Source organism: Lampris incognitus, chromosome 5, assembly GCF_029633865.1.
Source record: "Lampris incognitus isolate fLamInc1 chromosome 5, fLamInc1.hap2, whole genome shotgun sequence".
NCBI classification, from domain to species: Eukaryota; Metazoa; Chordata; class Actinopteri; order Lampriformes; family Lampridae; genus Lampris; species Lampris incognitus.
The window spans coordinates 4,838,809-4,852,566 of record NC_079215.1 but is presented as its reverse complement, the minus strand read 5'-3'; the positions used below and the strand labels follow the sequence as shown (position 1 = coordinate 4,852,566).

The 13,758-nt window shown below is 47.3% G+C and overlaps 1 protein-coding gene across 2 annotated transcripts in view; it reads left to right on the top strand.

Moving 5' to 3' along the window:
* The window catches only part of pla2g6 (phospholipase A2, group VI (cytosolic, calcium-independent)), a 56,712-nt gene that overhangs the window by 21,869 nt on the left and 21,085 nt on the right, over nt 1-13,758 (top strand). For both annotated transcript variants that reach the window (XM_056280635.1, XM_056280633.1), the window contains exons 8-10: nt 3,075-3,183; nt 7,191-7,307; nt 11,698-11,788. In XM_056280635.1, coding sequence (XP_056136610.1) covers nt 3,075-3,183; nt 7,191-7,307; nt 11,698-11,788 — 317 coding nt within the window. The remainder of the gene's footprint in view (nt 1-3,074; nt 3,184-7,190; nt 7,308-11,697; nt 11,789-13,758) is intronic.

Here is a 13,758-nt window from a genome sequence, read left to right as displayed (position 1 = left end):
GGAAGGGACTGCACAGTGTGCTGCAGGTTGGCCGCTAGCATCCGGCTACCCAGTCTGTTTGGGTGGACTCCATTAGATCTGAAGAAGGAGCGACGATCCCAAAACATTCATTCATTCATCATCAGCCGCTTCTCCGGGGTCGGGTCACGGTGGCAGCAAGCTAAGTAGGGCACTTCAGACATCCCTCTCCCCAGCAACGCCCTCCAGCTCCTGGGGGATCCCAAGGCGTTCCCAGGCCAGATTGGACATGTAGTCCCTCCAGCGAGTTCTGCGTGTACCCCGGGGTCTCCTCCCAGTTGGCCGTCCCTGGTAAACCTCCAAAGGAATGCACCCAGGGGGCATCCTAATCAGATGCCTGAACCACCTCAACTGGCTCCTTTCGACTATCCCAAAACAGATCGAAATTTTCGCCAGCAGTGATTTCCCATTTTTCCGGTGGGGCGTGTCTCTTAATGGAGTTAATCTCCTTGGCCTTTTGTGTACAAGCATGCGTGTTCAGATTGGTGAACCAAGGTGACGCTCTTATTGACTTACAATTAGGGAACACTTGTGGCGAGTTCAGTGTGTTTTCTCAATCTCGTTTCATCAGAACACGTGACTGTTGGGAAACATCATCGTCCTTCGACCGCAGTCGAGCATTTTTCATGCTTGTCATTTGCTGATAGTAGACCAAGGTCGCAACTCCTTCACTACCCAATTTCTGTCTGGGTTGGTCCCATAGCCTTTACCCCTCCCAGGGCATCTACGAAGCAGTAGTTTAGTTTGTTATTTAACCCATAACTGGGGTAACCTTGACTCAGTTACCAAGACATGTCCACGTTCAAGTGGGCCATAGTAATTGGTCTATGGGGGGTTACTCCCCCAGAGGTTTTCTGTCGGGTTTTGCCCCACCCTTAGCCTTTGGCTAAATAGCCTATCCCACAAGGCAGGAGGGGACCAATTACTTTCTAGGGTGCCAGCGATTCGCCCATAGCCAGAGCCCCGTTAGTGATAACAGTCTGAACCATGAGAAGATGGGGTTGACTTGCCTGGGAGAAGCTTTGTGTTGTGCTAGACATGTGTGTTTTTGACACACGCCACACCAAACCAGCTCAGACCTGTTGAGAAATACATTGGCTGCTTTGGAGATCAAATTTGTGCCCTCTGGCACAGCGTCTCCAGCTGTCAGCATATCTATTTGGGAGAAGGGACCAGTTGTTTTTGTTAGCCCCCTTGTCTCCTTCCCACAATGCTATCTGCTCCCAGCGTCCCCATCCTCGTGTTCATTTTACCCTCAGCTGATTATTCTAGCCAGAGTTACTTCCAGCGGAGTTGGTGCAACAGCAGTACAAGCAACCTAAAGCGAAAAGCGAACTGGTCCAGGCAACGATTTAACAATTTCCAACAGTTTCGAAACATCTTTTTCCCATCGGCGGAACAGTTAGGATGGAGAAATGTTGGGAACTAGGGCTGAACAATACTTCAATGTACAATGTCATGCAACCTGGTCCCACGGGTCATGTTTGGCTTAAACTCTCGCTGCTTGATAGAAAACAAAATCTAGAAAAGTTACAAGTCCAACGAATTTGACAGCAAATCACATAATTTGGTCTGATTTAATGACTTCTGGGACAACTGCCATACTTCCCCTACCCTAAAATCACCATAATCATTGCAAGAGTTTTTAACGCTTTGTTGTCATAAATACTCCTTGGAATCCACATCTTGGTACCCAAAACCCCTTCGTCCTCTCCGTCGTGCTTTTAGGCACACATGCACACACCTATAACAACACTTCAAACAGGGCTCACATCCGGTGGCAGCTTTCACAGTTGTCCGTGTTTCGCTGCTTGGTGTAATCTTGTTTCTATTGTTTCTTGTTTTTGTTCGTCTTTTATGGAAGCACCGGGGTGTGGTCTGGCCCAAATCAAGGCGGAGGTGGTACCGCCCTGGTCATGCGCACACACGTGCATGTGTGCCGGGCCGTCGGGCTCAAGCGAACACGTTTTCCTTTACAAGCAACGTGTTTAAGGAGTTCTGGTGATTTTATGAATGAAGAAAATTACAATTATCACGTTCAAACTTTTTATTTTTTATTAGGGTTAGGGTTAGGGTTAGGTGGTGTAGCGGTCTAAGCATCGGCTTGGTGTCGCTGCAGTTGCCCACTGGGGACCGGGGGTTCGCGCTCCGGTCTCGTCAGATCCGGCTATGGCCGGACTCGATGAAGCAGCGATAATTGGCAGCGCTGTCTTGGGGAGGGGGGCGGAGTCGGCTTGTGTTCGTCACATGACTGCGTCTCTGGGTGTGTGTGTGGGGAAAAGCAGTGGTTCGGCCCGGAGTCGCCTGGTCACGGAAGTGACCAGGCGACTCCTTCCAGGCTGCCGGCCGGGAGATGCGGTTGGCGGACGCATGATGCAGTACGAGGGTGGGGGTTTTGAATTTGAATAGAGATCGATTGGCCACTAAATTGGGAGGGAAAAATCAGAAATAAATGTAGAAAAAAACATTTTATTTACAAAATAAAATAAAAGTGCCCCGTCCAACATGAAATTAGATACAACATAAACGCTAATGTGTTAATTTACACACTTGGCAGCAAAGTTGTTTAAAATTAAATCAAATATAAGATAAGCTGTGGTTTTCATTTAAAGTTCACGTGGGCCCTCTTGCAGTGCAGTTGAACGTAAATGCAACATAAAATTTAAAAAAAAGCCTTTGCTTTAATTTACACTTTCCACAACTGGAAACTTCTGGAAAATTGCAGCTCTTTCTTCCTCTTTGCCAGTTTTGGCAGCGCCTTTCCAGCTGCACCGTGCTGATTACGGTACAGCCGATGTGGTGGACCGGTATTCAACCAGTCATTAGTGATGATGTATTCAACTAGTCATTAGTGATAATGTATTCAACCAGTCATTAGTGATAATGTATTCAGAGAGCTGCAGGCGGGGCGGGATTTGACGCAGCATAATTCTGTATGCAGGAAAAACCCCGAGCCCTTTGTACTTAGTGCTTCACAAACAAAGTTATAATTAACGGACATGCAGTGTGTTAGGCACCAGTTTATGACGGTGACGATGTTTGTTTGTTTTTTCCAGATGGACCACATGGAGCTGATTAAGGCTTTGATCGTGTTCGGGGCTGATGTGGAGATCCACAATGATCTGGGGGAGACGCCCGGCCTTATTGCTGCCCGCACCAGCAAAGGTAGTGGAGGAGAGTAATGGTTTAAAACAAGATGGTGGTACATGGTCCAAATAGCAAGGGATGAGAGGCGCTGAGGGAGGTGAGGGGTACCGGAATAAAAAGAACTAGTGGCAAAGATAAAAAGAAGACGTGAAGAATAAAAAGAAGCGAGTAAAGGGAGAAGTGTGTGTGTGTGTGTGTGTGTGTGTGTGATATTCTGGGGATCATCGATGGAAATCGAGTGAAGGAGTTGTTTCCACTCAGTATACTGACCGCCTCAGCCAGTTCATGACTTAATACAGCATGCTTACGTCAAGTCTCATTTGGAAACTTGTGCAATATCACAAGATTGCAGATGCGTCTGTTTCTGCATGAGTTGATTGGGTCTGTTATGAGCCAAGTATTGGGTGTGCCTTAACAACTGTCAAAACGACAGCATCATTCACTAATCTGCTCTCTTTCTGGACCGGTCGAACGGTGCCGAACGGCACCGCTCCGCTTTGCTCTCGCAGAGTTTTAATTCTTGCTAGTTGGCCCAACCAAAATGCTTTCATTTTAACACCGCTCAAAAGGTGCAAGTGTGTGCTTTACTCGTTTGTTCCTCTCTCAAACAGCAAGTTTGATTGAAATCTAGTGTTTGCACATGGTAAAGTAATGACTGCATTCGCTATAAATGTCTCCTGACCAGAGAGCAGAGCAGTGTGATTTTTGATGTACATTTCTATGGCGTGAGCATGTGTGTTTTGATTGTACGTAGCAGTGATGATGTATTCAACCAGTCGTTAGTGATAATGTATTCAACCAGTCGTTAGTGATGATTTATTCAACCAGTCATTAGCGATAATGTATTCAACCAGTCGTTAGTGATAATGTATTCAACCAGTCATTAGTGATAATGTATTCAACCAGTCGTTAGTGATAATGTATTCAACCAGTCGTTAGTGATAATGTATTCAACCAGTCGTTAGTGATAATGTATTCAACCAGTCGTTAGTGATGATTTATTCAACCAGTCGTTAGTGATGATGTATTCAACCAGTCGTTAGTGATGATGTATTCAACCAGTCATTAGTGATAATGTATTCAACCAGTCGTTAGTGATGATTTATTCAACTAGTCATTAGTGATAATGTATTCCACCAGTCGTTAGTGATTATGTATTCAACTAGTCATTAGTGATGATGTATTCAACCAGTCATTCGTGGTAATGTATTCAACCAGTCATTAGTGATGATGAATTCAACCAGTCGTTAGTGATGATGTATTCAACCAGTCGTTAGTGATAATGTATTCAACCAGTCGTTAGTGATGATTTATTCAACTAGTCATTAGTGATAATGTATTCCACCAGTCGTTAGTGATTATGTATTCAACTAGTCATTAGTGATGATGTATTCAACCAGTCATTCGTGGTAATGTATTCAACCAGTCATTAGTGATGATGAATTCAACCAGTCGTTAGTGATGATGTATTCAACCAGTCGTTAGTGATAATGTATTCAACCAGTCGTTAGTGATGATGTATTCAACCAGTCGTTAGTGATAATGTATTCAACCAGTCATTAGTGATGATGTATTCAACCAGTTGTTAGTGATGATGTATTCAACCAGTCGTTAGTGATGATTTATTCAACTAGACATTAGTGATAATGTATTCAACCAGTCGTTAGTGATAATGTATTCAGCCAGTTGTTAGTGATAATGTATTCAGCCAGTCGTTAGTGATGATGTATTCAACCAGTCGTTAGTGATGATGTATTCAACATGTCGTTAGTGATGATGTATTCAACCAGTCGTTATTGATGATGTATTCAACCAGTCGTTAGTGATGATGTATTCAACCAGTCGTTAGTGATGATGTATTCAACCAGTCGTTAGTGATGATGTATTCAACCAGTTGTTAGTGATGATGTATTCAACCAGTCGTTAGTGATGATTTATTCAACTAGACATTAGTGATAATGTATTCAACCAGTCGTTAGTGATAATGTATTCAGCCAGTTGTTAGTGATAATGTATTCAGCCAGTCGTTAGTGATGATGTATTCAACCAGTCGTTAGTGATGATGTATTCAACATGTCGTTAGTGATGATGTATTCAACCAGTCGTTATTGATGATGTATTCAACCAGTCGTTAGTGATGATGTATTCAACCAGTCGTTAGTGATGATGTATTCAACCAGTCGTTAGTGATGATGTATTCAACCAGTCATTCGTGGTAATGTATTCAACTAGTCATTAGTGATAATGTATTCAACCAGTCGTTAGTGATGATTTATTCAACCAGTCATTAGTGATAATATATTCAACCAGTCATTCGTGGTAATGTATTCAACCAGTCGTTAGTGATGATGTATTCAACCAGTCGTTAGTGATGATGTATTCAACCAGTCATTAGTGATATTGTATTCAACCAGTCGTTAGTGATGATGTATTCAACCAGTCGTTAGTGATGATTTATTCAACCAGTCATTAGTGATGATTTATTCAACTAGTCATTAGTGATAATGTATTCAACCAGTCGTTAGTGATGATGTATTCAACCAGTCATTAGTGATAATGTATTCAACCAGTCGTTAGTGATGATGTATTCAACCAGTCGTTAGTGATGATGTATTCAACCAGTCATTAGTGATAATGTATTCAACCAGTCGTTAGTGATGATTTATTCAACTAGTCATTAGTGATAATGTATTCCACCAGTCGTTAGTGATTATGTATTCAACTAGTCATTAGTGATGATGTATTCAACCAGTCATTCGTGGTAATGTATTCAACCAGTCATTAGTGATGATGAATTCAACCAGTCGTTAGTGATGATGTATTCAACCAGTCGTTAGTGATAATGTATTCAACCAGTCGTTAGTGATGATGTATTCAACCAGTCGTTAGTGATAATGTATTCAACCAGTCATTAGTGATGATGTATTCAACCAGTTGTTAGTGATGATGTATTCAACCAGTCGTTAGTGATGATTTATTCAACTAGACATTAGTGATAATGTATTCAACCAGTCGTTAGTGATAATGTATTCAGCCAGTTGTTAGTGATAATGTATTCAGCCAGTCGTTAGTGATGATGTATTCAACCAGTCGTTAGTGATGATGTATTCAACATGTCGTTAGTGATGATGTATTCAACCAGTCGTTATTGATGATGTATTCAACCAGTCGTTAGTGATGATGTATTCAACCAGTCGTTAGTGATGATGTATTCAACCAGTCGTTAGTGATGATTTATTCAACCAGTCATTAGTGATAATGTATTCAACCAGTCATTCGTGGTAATGTATTCAACCAGTCGTTAGTGATGATGTATTCAACCAGTCGTTAGTGATGATGTATTCAACCAGTCATTAGTGATATTGTATTCAACCAGTCATTAGTGATGATGTATTCAACCAGTCGTTAGTGATGATGTATTCAACCAGTCGTTAGTGATGATTTATTCAACCAGTCATTAGTGATGATTTATTCAACTAGTCATTAGTGATAATGTATTCAACCAGTCGTTAGTGATGATGTATTCAACCAGTCATTAGTGATAATGTATTCAACCAGTCGTTAGTGATGATGTATTCAACCAGTCATTAGTGATGATGTATTCAACTAGTCATTAGTGATGATTTATTCAACTAGTCATTAGTGATAATGTATTCAACCAGTCGTTAGTGATGATGTATTCAACCAGTCATTAGTGATGATGTATTCAACCAGTCATTAGTGATGATGTATTCAACCAGTCATTAGTGATGATGTATTCAACCTGCAAGGTTTCTCTTGCAGGATGTTTGTCGTGGGTTTTCCCCTCTCATCCATTGTTTTTTTTAAATGCATGCTAAATGCTAATGACTTTCTTGAGTTCTATCTCTCTCCATCTCTCTCTCTCTCTCTCTCTCTCTCTCTCTCTCTCTCCATCTCTCTCTCTCTCTCTGCATGTCTTTGTATGTGTGCATGCCTAACCCCGTTGGCCCGTGTGTGTGTTTGTGTGTGTGTTTGTGTGTGTGTGTGTGTGTTTGAAATGAAAGGTCCTAATAGAAAGATACTGCTGGACATGCTGTGTAGCGTAGGGGTCCAACGATGCCTCCCGCCCTCGCCAAACAGCCCTCCCCCCAACACCACAAAGGCCATGCCCACAAGCATAGGTAACACCATGTCTCTCCTTCTCCTCCCCTCCTCACAGCTTCCCCTCAATCCAAACGCTTCCCTTCTTTGTCCTTTAAGGCACTGTGTCCGCTGATGACCTTTCTCCAAAAGCCTCAGTTTCCGCTTAATCCCCGCTGACTAAAGAGAGGACGGACAGTTATTGGTTGCAGATGGCGCCGAGGGCCTAGCTTGTCGTCAGTGCTCATACCAGACGAATGCTGGAAACTGAACAAAATACTGAAGTTTGCAGCAAAAGCTGGAAGTCTGGCGAAAAAGCGCTGAAATTGGGGGCGTCCGGGTAGCATAGCAGTCTATTCCGTTGCCTACCAACACTGGGATCGCCGGTTCGAATCCCCGTGTTACCTCCGGCTTGGTCGGGCGTCCCTACAGACACAATTGGCCGTGTCTGCAGGTGGGAAGCCAGATGTGTCCTGGTCGCTGCACTAGCGCCTCCTCTGGTTGGTCAGGGTGCCTGTTCGGGGGGGGGGACTGGGGGGAATAGCGTGATCCTCCCACGTGCTACGTCCCCCTGGTGAAACTCCTCCCTGTCAGGTGAAAAGAAGCGGCTGGCGACTCCACATGTATGGGAGGAGGCATGTGGTAGTCTGCAGCCCTCCCCGGCTCAGCAGAGGGGGTGGAGCAGAGACCGGGACGGCTCAGAGAGCAGGGTGATTGGCCAGGTACAATTGGGGAGAAAAAGAGGGGGGAACCCCCCCCCCCAAGAAAAAAGGTGTGCTGAAATTAAAAAAAAGGGGGTTTTAATGGTTGCAGAGGAATGGCAGCAGCCGCGACTCGCCACATCCCCAGATCTGTTTTGTGCTGCTAGCCACAGAGGAAGGGGCCTGGTGGGCGCAGAAGTTAAAGGAAAATGCTGGTATTTCTCAACCCGAGTCCCGTTTCCCTGTCGTCAGGCGACAAACCGAGCAACGGGGGGGCATCCCTGCCCGTTGATTCAGCATCGCGCAAGCTCGCATCAGCCGACTGCTGCGCACGATGCTGCAATGTCATTGCGTTGCAGCATAGGGCCTTTTTTTTTTTTTGGCACAGAAATACCGAACACACAAGCTACACAAAAGGGCTCAGAAGGTTTTGCGAAACATTGTTGGCCCGAAGGACAACTACGGCTGTTGTGAGCTTGCTCAATACCGAATCAGTTTAAAAGATGTTAAACCCATCCATCCGTCCATTATCCACAGCACTTCCCCTGCTCTCAGGGTGGCGGGGTCGTGCTGCAGCCTGTCCCAGCAGTCACCGGGCGGCAGGCCCCCGGGGAGACACCCTGGACAGGCCGCCAGGCCATCACAGGGCCAACACACACACACACACATAGGGACAATGTAGTCCGGCCGGGTCACCTGACCTCCATGTCTCTGGACTGTGGGAGGAAACCGGAGCCCCCGGAGGAAACCCACCCAGACACGGGGAGAACATGCAAACGCCACACAGAGGACGACCCGGGACGACCCCCAAGGTTGGGCTACCCCGGGGCTCGAACCCAGGACCTTCTTGCTGTGAGGCGACCGCGCCGCCCGATTTTAAACCCGTCGCTCGATTTCGGCTCCTAAAGAGAGGAAAACACGGCTGAGGTTAAATACTGACGTTCTCCTTTAATCGCTTGCCCCGCCCCCCCAGGTTTCCTCTTTCCCAGTTGAAATGTTGCTTTTATCTTATCTGTCCTTTGTTTAGCCTCAGCTTCACTTCGGTCTCCTTTTATGGTTTCTCTCTGTCTCTCCTTTGTACACAGTCGTCCCGTGGCTGGAGTCTCATCCCTCCCTTCAGGGCTCGTCGGTTGTTACTCCACGGTTACAGCCCCCTCGGAGGCTCCGCTTCTTTTGAGTCTTGCCCCTGCCGCCCCATTTCTTTTCTGTTCTTCTGTTTCAAACTCACAAAACCCCATTGTTCAGTGAGTTCTGTTGTCTGTGCTTTCACGGTCTGACCCGGACCCGTCTCCCGTCCGGTCTTGACCTCCTTTATCTTCTCTCTGTCGGTCCTGTTTCCTTGTCCTTTTCTTTTTTTGTTGCCTTCCAGTTTCTTTATGTGTATTTTTTATCATCTATGTAACATAGTACACCGGCGGTGTATTTGTTGGATAGTGGGGTTAGGTTCTAGTTCAACTGTGATGGTTTTTTTCCCGCCATCTTCAGTGCGTCGTTTCCACCGTCATGGGTCGAATAACTTAACACAAAACACGGCGACAACAACAGCGAACGGCATGTCTGAGTTTACACGGAGAGTTCTTCTCTCCGCGACCGAGGATCCGAACGTGTTTTGCTGAAAAACCTCAGTAGATCTCCTTTTTGATTTGGTGAAGACATAAGTATCGGGGCATCCGGGTGGTGTGGCGGTCTATTCTGTTGCCTGCCGACACGGGGATCGCCGGTTCGAATCCCCGTGTTAAACTTCGGCTTGGCCGGGCGTCCCTACAGCCACAATTGGCCGTGTCTGCGGATGGGAAGCCGGGCGTGGGTATGTGTCCGTCCTGGTCGCTGCACTAGCGCCTCCTCTGGGGGGGAGGGGGAACTGGGGGGGAACAGCGTGATCCTCCCACGCGCTACGTCCCCCTGGTGAAACTCCTCACTGTCAGGTGAAAAGAAGCGGCTGGTGACTCCACATGTATGGGAGGAGGCTTGTGGTAGTCTGCAGCCCTCCCCGGATCAGCAGAGGGGGTGGAGCAGCGACCGGGACAGCTCGGCAGAGTGGGATAATGGGCCGGATAAAATTGGGGGGGGGCCACAAAAAAAGAAAGAAAGAAAAATTGTCGAGGCACCCTGACGGTGTTAAAACTGCCTTCAAGATGCTCAGTGATGATGGAGAGGTCAGGCCTCCTCCCAACAAAGCTCTTCCTATTTCTGTCTCCTTCTCATTATCAAACTCGCCACACAGATAAGCCAGTGGACTTCTACCCGTCCATTCGTTCACAAGACTCTTAATTGATAGCTAGCTTGCTCGCTAGCGTGGATTATGTTGCTGGGCAGCTATTCAAAAACAGACCAACTGGGCGTCTGGGTAGCATGGCGGTCTGTTCCGTTGTCTGCCAGCAGGGAGGATCAGCGGTTAGAATCCCCGTGTTACCTCCAGCTTGGTTGGGCATCCCTACAGACACAATTTGCCAAGTGTAATTAGGTAGGAAAAAGGGGGAACCCCCCCCCCTCAAAAAAAAGAAATAGCAGAAGTCAGGGGTGGGGATCTGTAAAAGGCTTGCCTGAAAAGATGAGTTTTTAGAAGCTGGTTTAAGAAGTCCAGAGATTCAGTGAATCCAATGGATTGGGGGGAAGATTATTCCAGAGGCTTGGGGCCAAAACTGCAAAGGCGCGGTCACCTTTTGTTTTGCGGATAAAAGACGGAGGTCTGAAGATCGGGGTGGTGGGGAAGTGGAACGAGGAATGAGAAGATCAGAAATGTAACTGGGGGCAAGATCGTGCAGTGCTTTGAGTGTAATCAATAAGATCTTATATTTTATTCTGAATTTTGCAGGAAGCCAATGGAGGGATGCAAGAATAGGGGTAGGATGGGACCCACGGCTGGTTCTGGTTAGCAGTCTAGCAGCTGCATTCGGAACCAGCTGATTTAAAGTAGCCTGGATGAGGCCGGAGTAGAGGGAGTTGCAGTAATCTGGACGGGAGAAAATGAAATCGTGAATAAATATTTCGATATTTCTGATGGTTTCTCCCCAACTGCACTTGGCCAATTACCCCACTCCGTCCCGGTCTCTGCTCCACCCCCTCTGCCGATCCGGGGGAGGGCTGCACACTACCACATGCCTCCTCCCATACATGTGGCGTCGCCAGCCGCTTCTTTTCACCTGACAGTGAGGAGTTTCACCAGGGGGACGTAGCGTGTGGGAGGATCACGCTATTCCCCCCAGTTCCCCCTCTCCCACGAACAGGCGCCCCGACCGACCAGAGGAGGCGGTAGTGCGGCGACCAGAACATATACCCACATCTGGCTTCCCACCCGCACACACGGCTAATTGTGTCTGTAGGGACGCCCAACCAAGCCGGCGGTAACGCGGGGATTCAAACCAGGATTCCCGTGTTGGAAAGCAACGGAATAGACCGCCACGCCACCTGGACGCCTGATATTTCTGATTTTTGCAATATTTCTTCGCTGAAGAAAACGGGATTGGACAAGCTTAGTAACATGGTGAGCAAAAGACATATTCTGGTCAAAGTCTCACTTTATTTGTATTGCCCTGAATTGCAAGTCCGTGCCAGAGAGCCTTACAGTCACACCACATTCTTCAAGCGATGGAAATAGAGCAGGTGTACATGTACAATACCCGCTATCCTAAGACCTTCAATTCAGATGAGGCAAAACGCCACGGGGAAAAACGGTTTGTGTGTCCATTTCCTTGCCTTAGCGGATAGACATCTCTGATTTGGTTGACAGGTTTTAAGGACATCATGCACGTGGCGGCCTCAGTCGCCACAATGAGCCAGGGCAGACCAGAAGTGGACTGTGTCAACATGACGAGAAACAAGTGAGTGCGTTGTCCTGATGCCATCTGTCTGTTGTGTTCACTGTCGCCCTGAAATGTTTTGAGCTTTTTCACAAACATGGCCGACGTACTTCTGCGTCATCAACGACGGGTGGTGTTAGAGGTGACGGGGGGGTTATACTGGCCTGTTTCCCTTCTTCCTTTTCTTACATACTCGGACTGGTTTTCGCTGAGAAATGATCGGAGGTGTGGTTAAGCAGTGACGTCACCGTGAGCCGCGGCCGCGTCCCATGGAGTTAGTCGATGGCGGCAGTTTGCATACACACGCCTCAGGATGCGCCATTTTGAACACACTGTTCAGGACACTACACCTTCACACCTTTCCAGCTCAACGCCATCAACCCTAAAACTGAACTAACATACTGTAACGTGCACGCATAAGTAGACACGCTGGCCCTTGGCTAACGGGTCGGACCCTTTAGTCGACTGGTTAACGTTGTCGCTTGCGGAGCGGGAGACACGGGTTCGCGTCCCGGCTGTGGCGAGAGTCTCCCAGACTGTCCCCCGAATTCGCTATATTGGTGTCAGAAGTGGGATGGTGAGACCGTAAGGCCATCGGAAGCTTATGCGCCCAGAGGCATGAAGGAGCTGATATGCTTAAGCGCGGGGACGCGCTTCCCGAAGGAGGGGGCTAGTGTAACGTGCATGGCTAAGTAGACACCCTGGCCCTTGGCTAACGGGTCGGACCCTTTAGTCGACTGGTTAACGTTGTCGCTTGCGGAGCGGGAGACACGGGTTCGCGTCCCGGCTGTGGCGACAGTCTCCCAGACTGTCCCCCGAATTCGCTTACATTGGTGTCAGAAGTGGGATGATAAGACCGTAAGGCCATCGGAAGTGGGGCAAGACTAGTACAGTGTGCTTAACCCTTAACCCCTAGACCTGACTAGTCCATAAGAGTCTCCCAGACTGTCCCCCGAATTCGCTACAATACCAAGACGGAGTCCGCCGCTTACGGGAGCTGAGACCCGTCTGGCCGAGGCCTTGTCGGAGGGGCCTGCTAACTGCTAGCCTGCCACATCGGTAAGCTAGCCCAACTCCCGGCTATTTCTCTAGTCTTGGAAACCAGTCCTTCTTCCTGTTTCCCCACCTCGTTTCCTTCTTCTCTACACACTCAGGCTAGGACTAGCATTGTGTGCTTAACCCTTAACCCCTAGACCCGACTAGTCCATAACAGTATGGGGAGAACCCAATTTCTTGTCGCCTTGGATTCTGTCTGTTATCACTTATGTTGTGTTTCAACACAGCGTATAAGCCAGTACTGGTGTTGTCGTCGACATATCTCTATGTTTACATTGTCAGTCGACTGCACGTCTACGAAAAAGTAATTTGATCAAGCTAATTGGCTAATCAGTTTTACCTCAGCTTTAGGGTTGTTAGCATTTTGTGACCCTCAGTCAACCACTTTTTGCTAGCCGTGCAGTTGTCTGACCACAGAATCAACACTTGGGGCCTGTTTCAGAAAGCAGGTTTTACAAACTCTGGGTTTAAACCTGAGCCCTGGGTTGAATAACTCCATCCATCATCCGAACCGCTTAGCCTGCGCTCAGGGTCGCGGGGATGCCGGAGCCTATCCCAGCAGTCACGGGGCGGCAGGCGAAGAGACACCCTGGACAGGCTGCCAGACCATCACACGGGGCTGACACACACACACACACACACACACATTAATACCTAGGGACAATCTAGTACGGCCGATCCACCTGACCTACATGTCTTTGGACTGTGGGAGGAAACCGGAGCCCCCTGAGGAATACGCAAACCCAGGCCACTTTTCTCCTGTGTTGGTGGTGATGTGGTCTGCATCACATATGATGGCCACAGTGCAGAACAGTAGCTGTATTGTGGAGCATCTTTCATCTGGAATGCTAAAAGCTGCTGTTTAGGCCTACCTGCACATTAGTCCTGTGGAAAGGATTCCTATTCGCATAATCTCCTTCATTTACTGAAGGAGC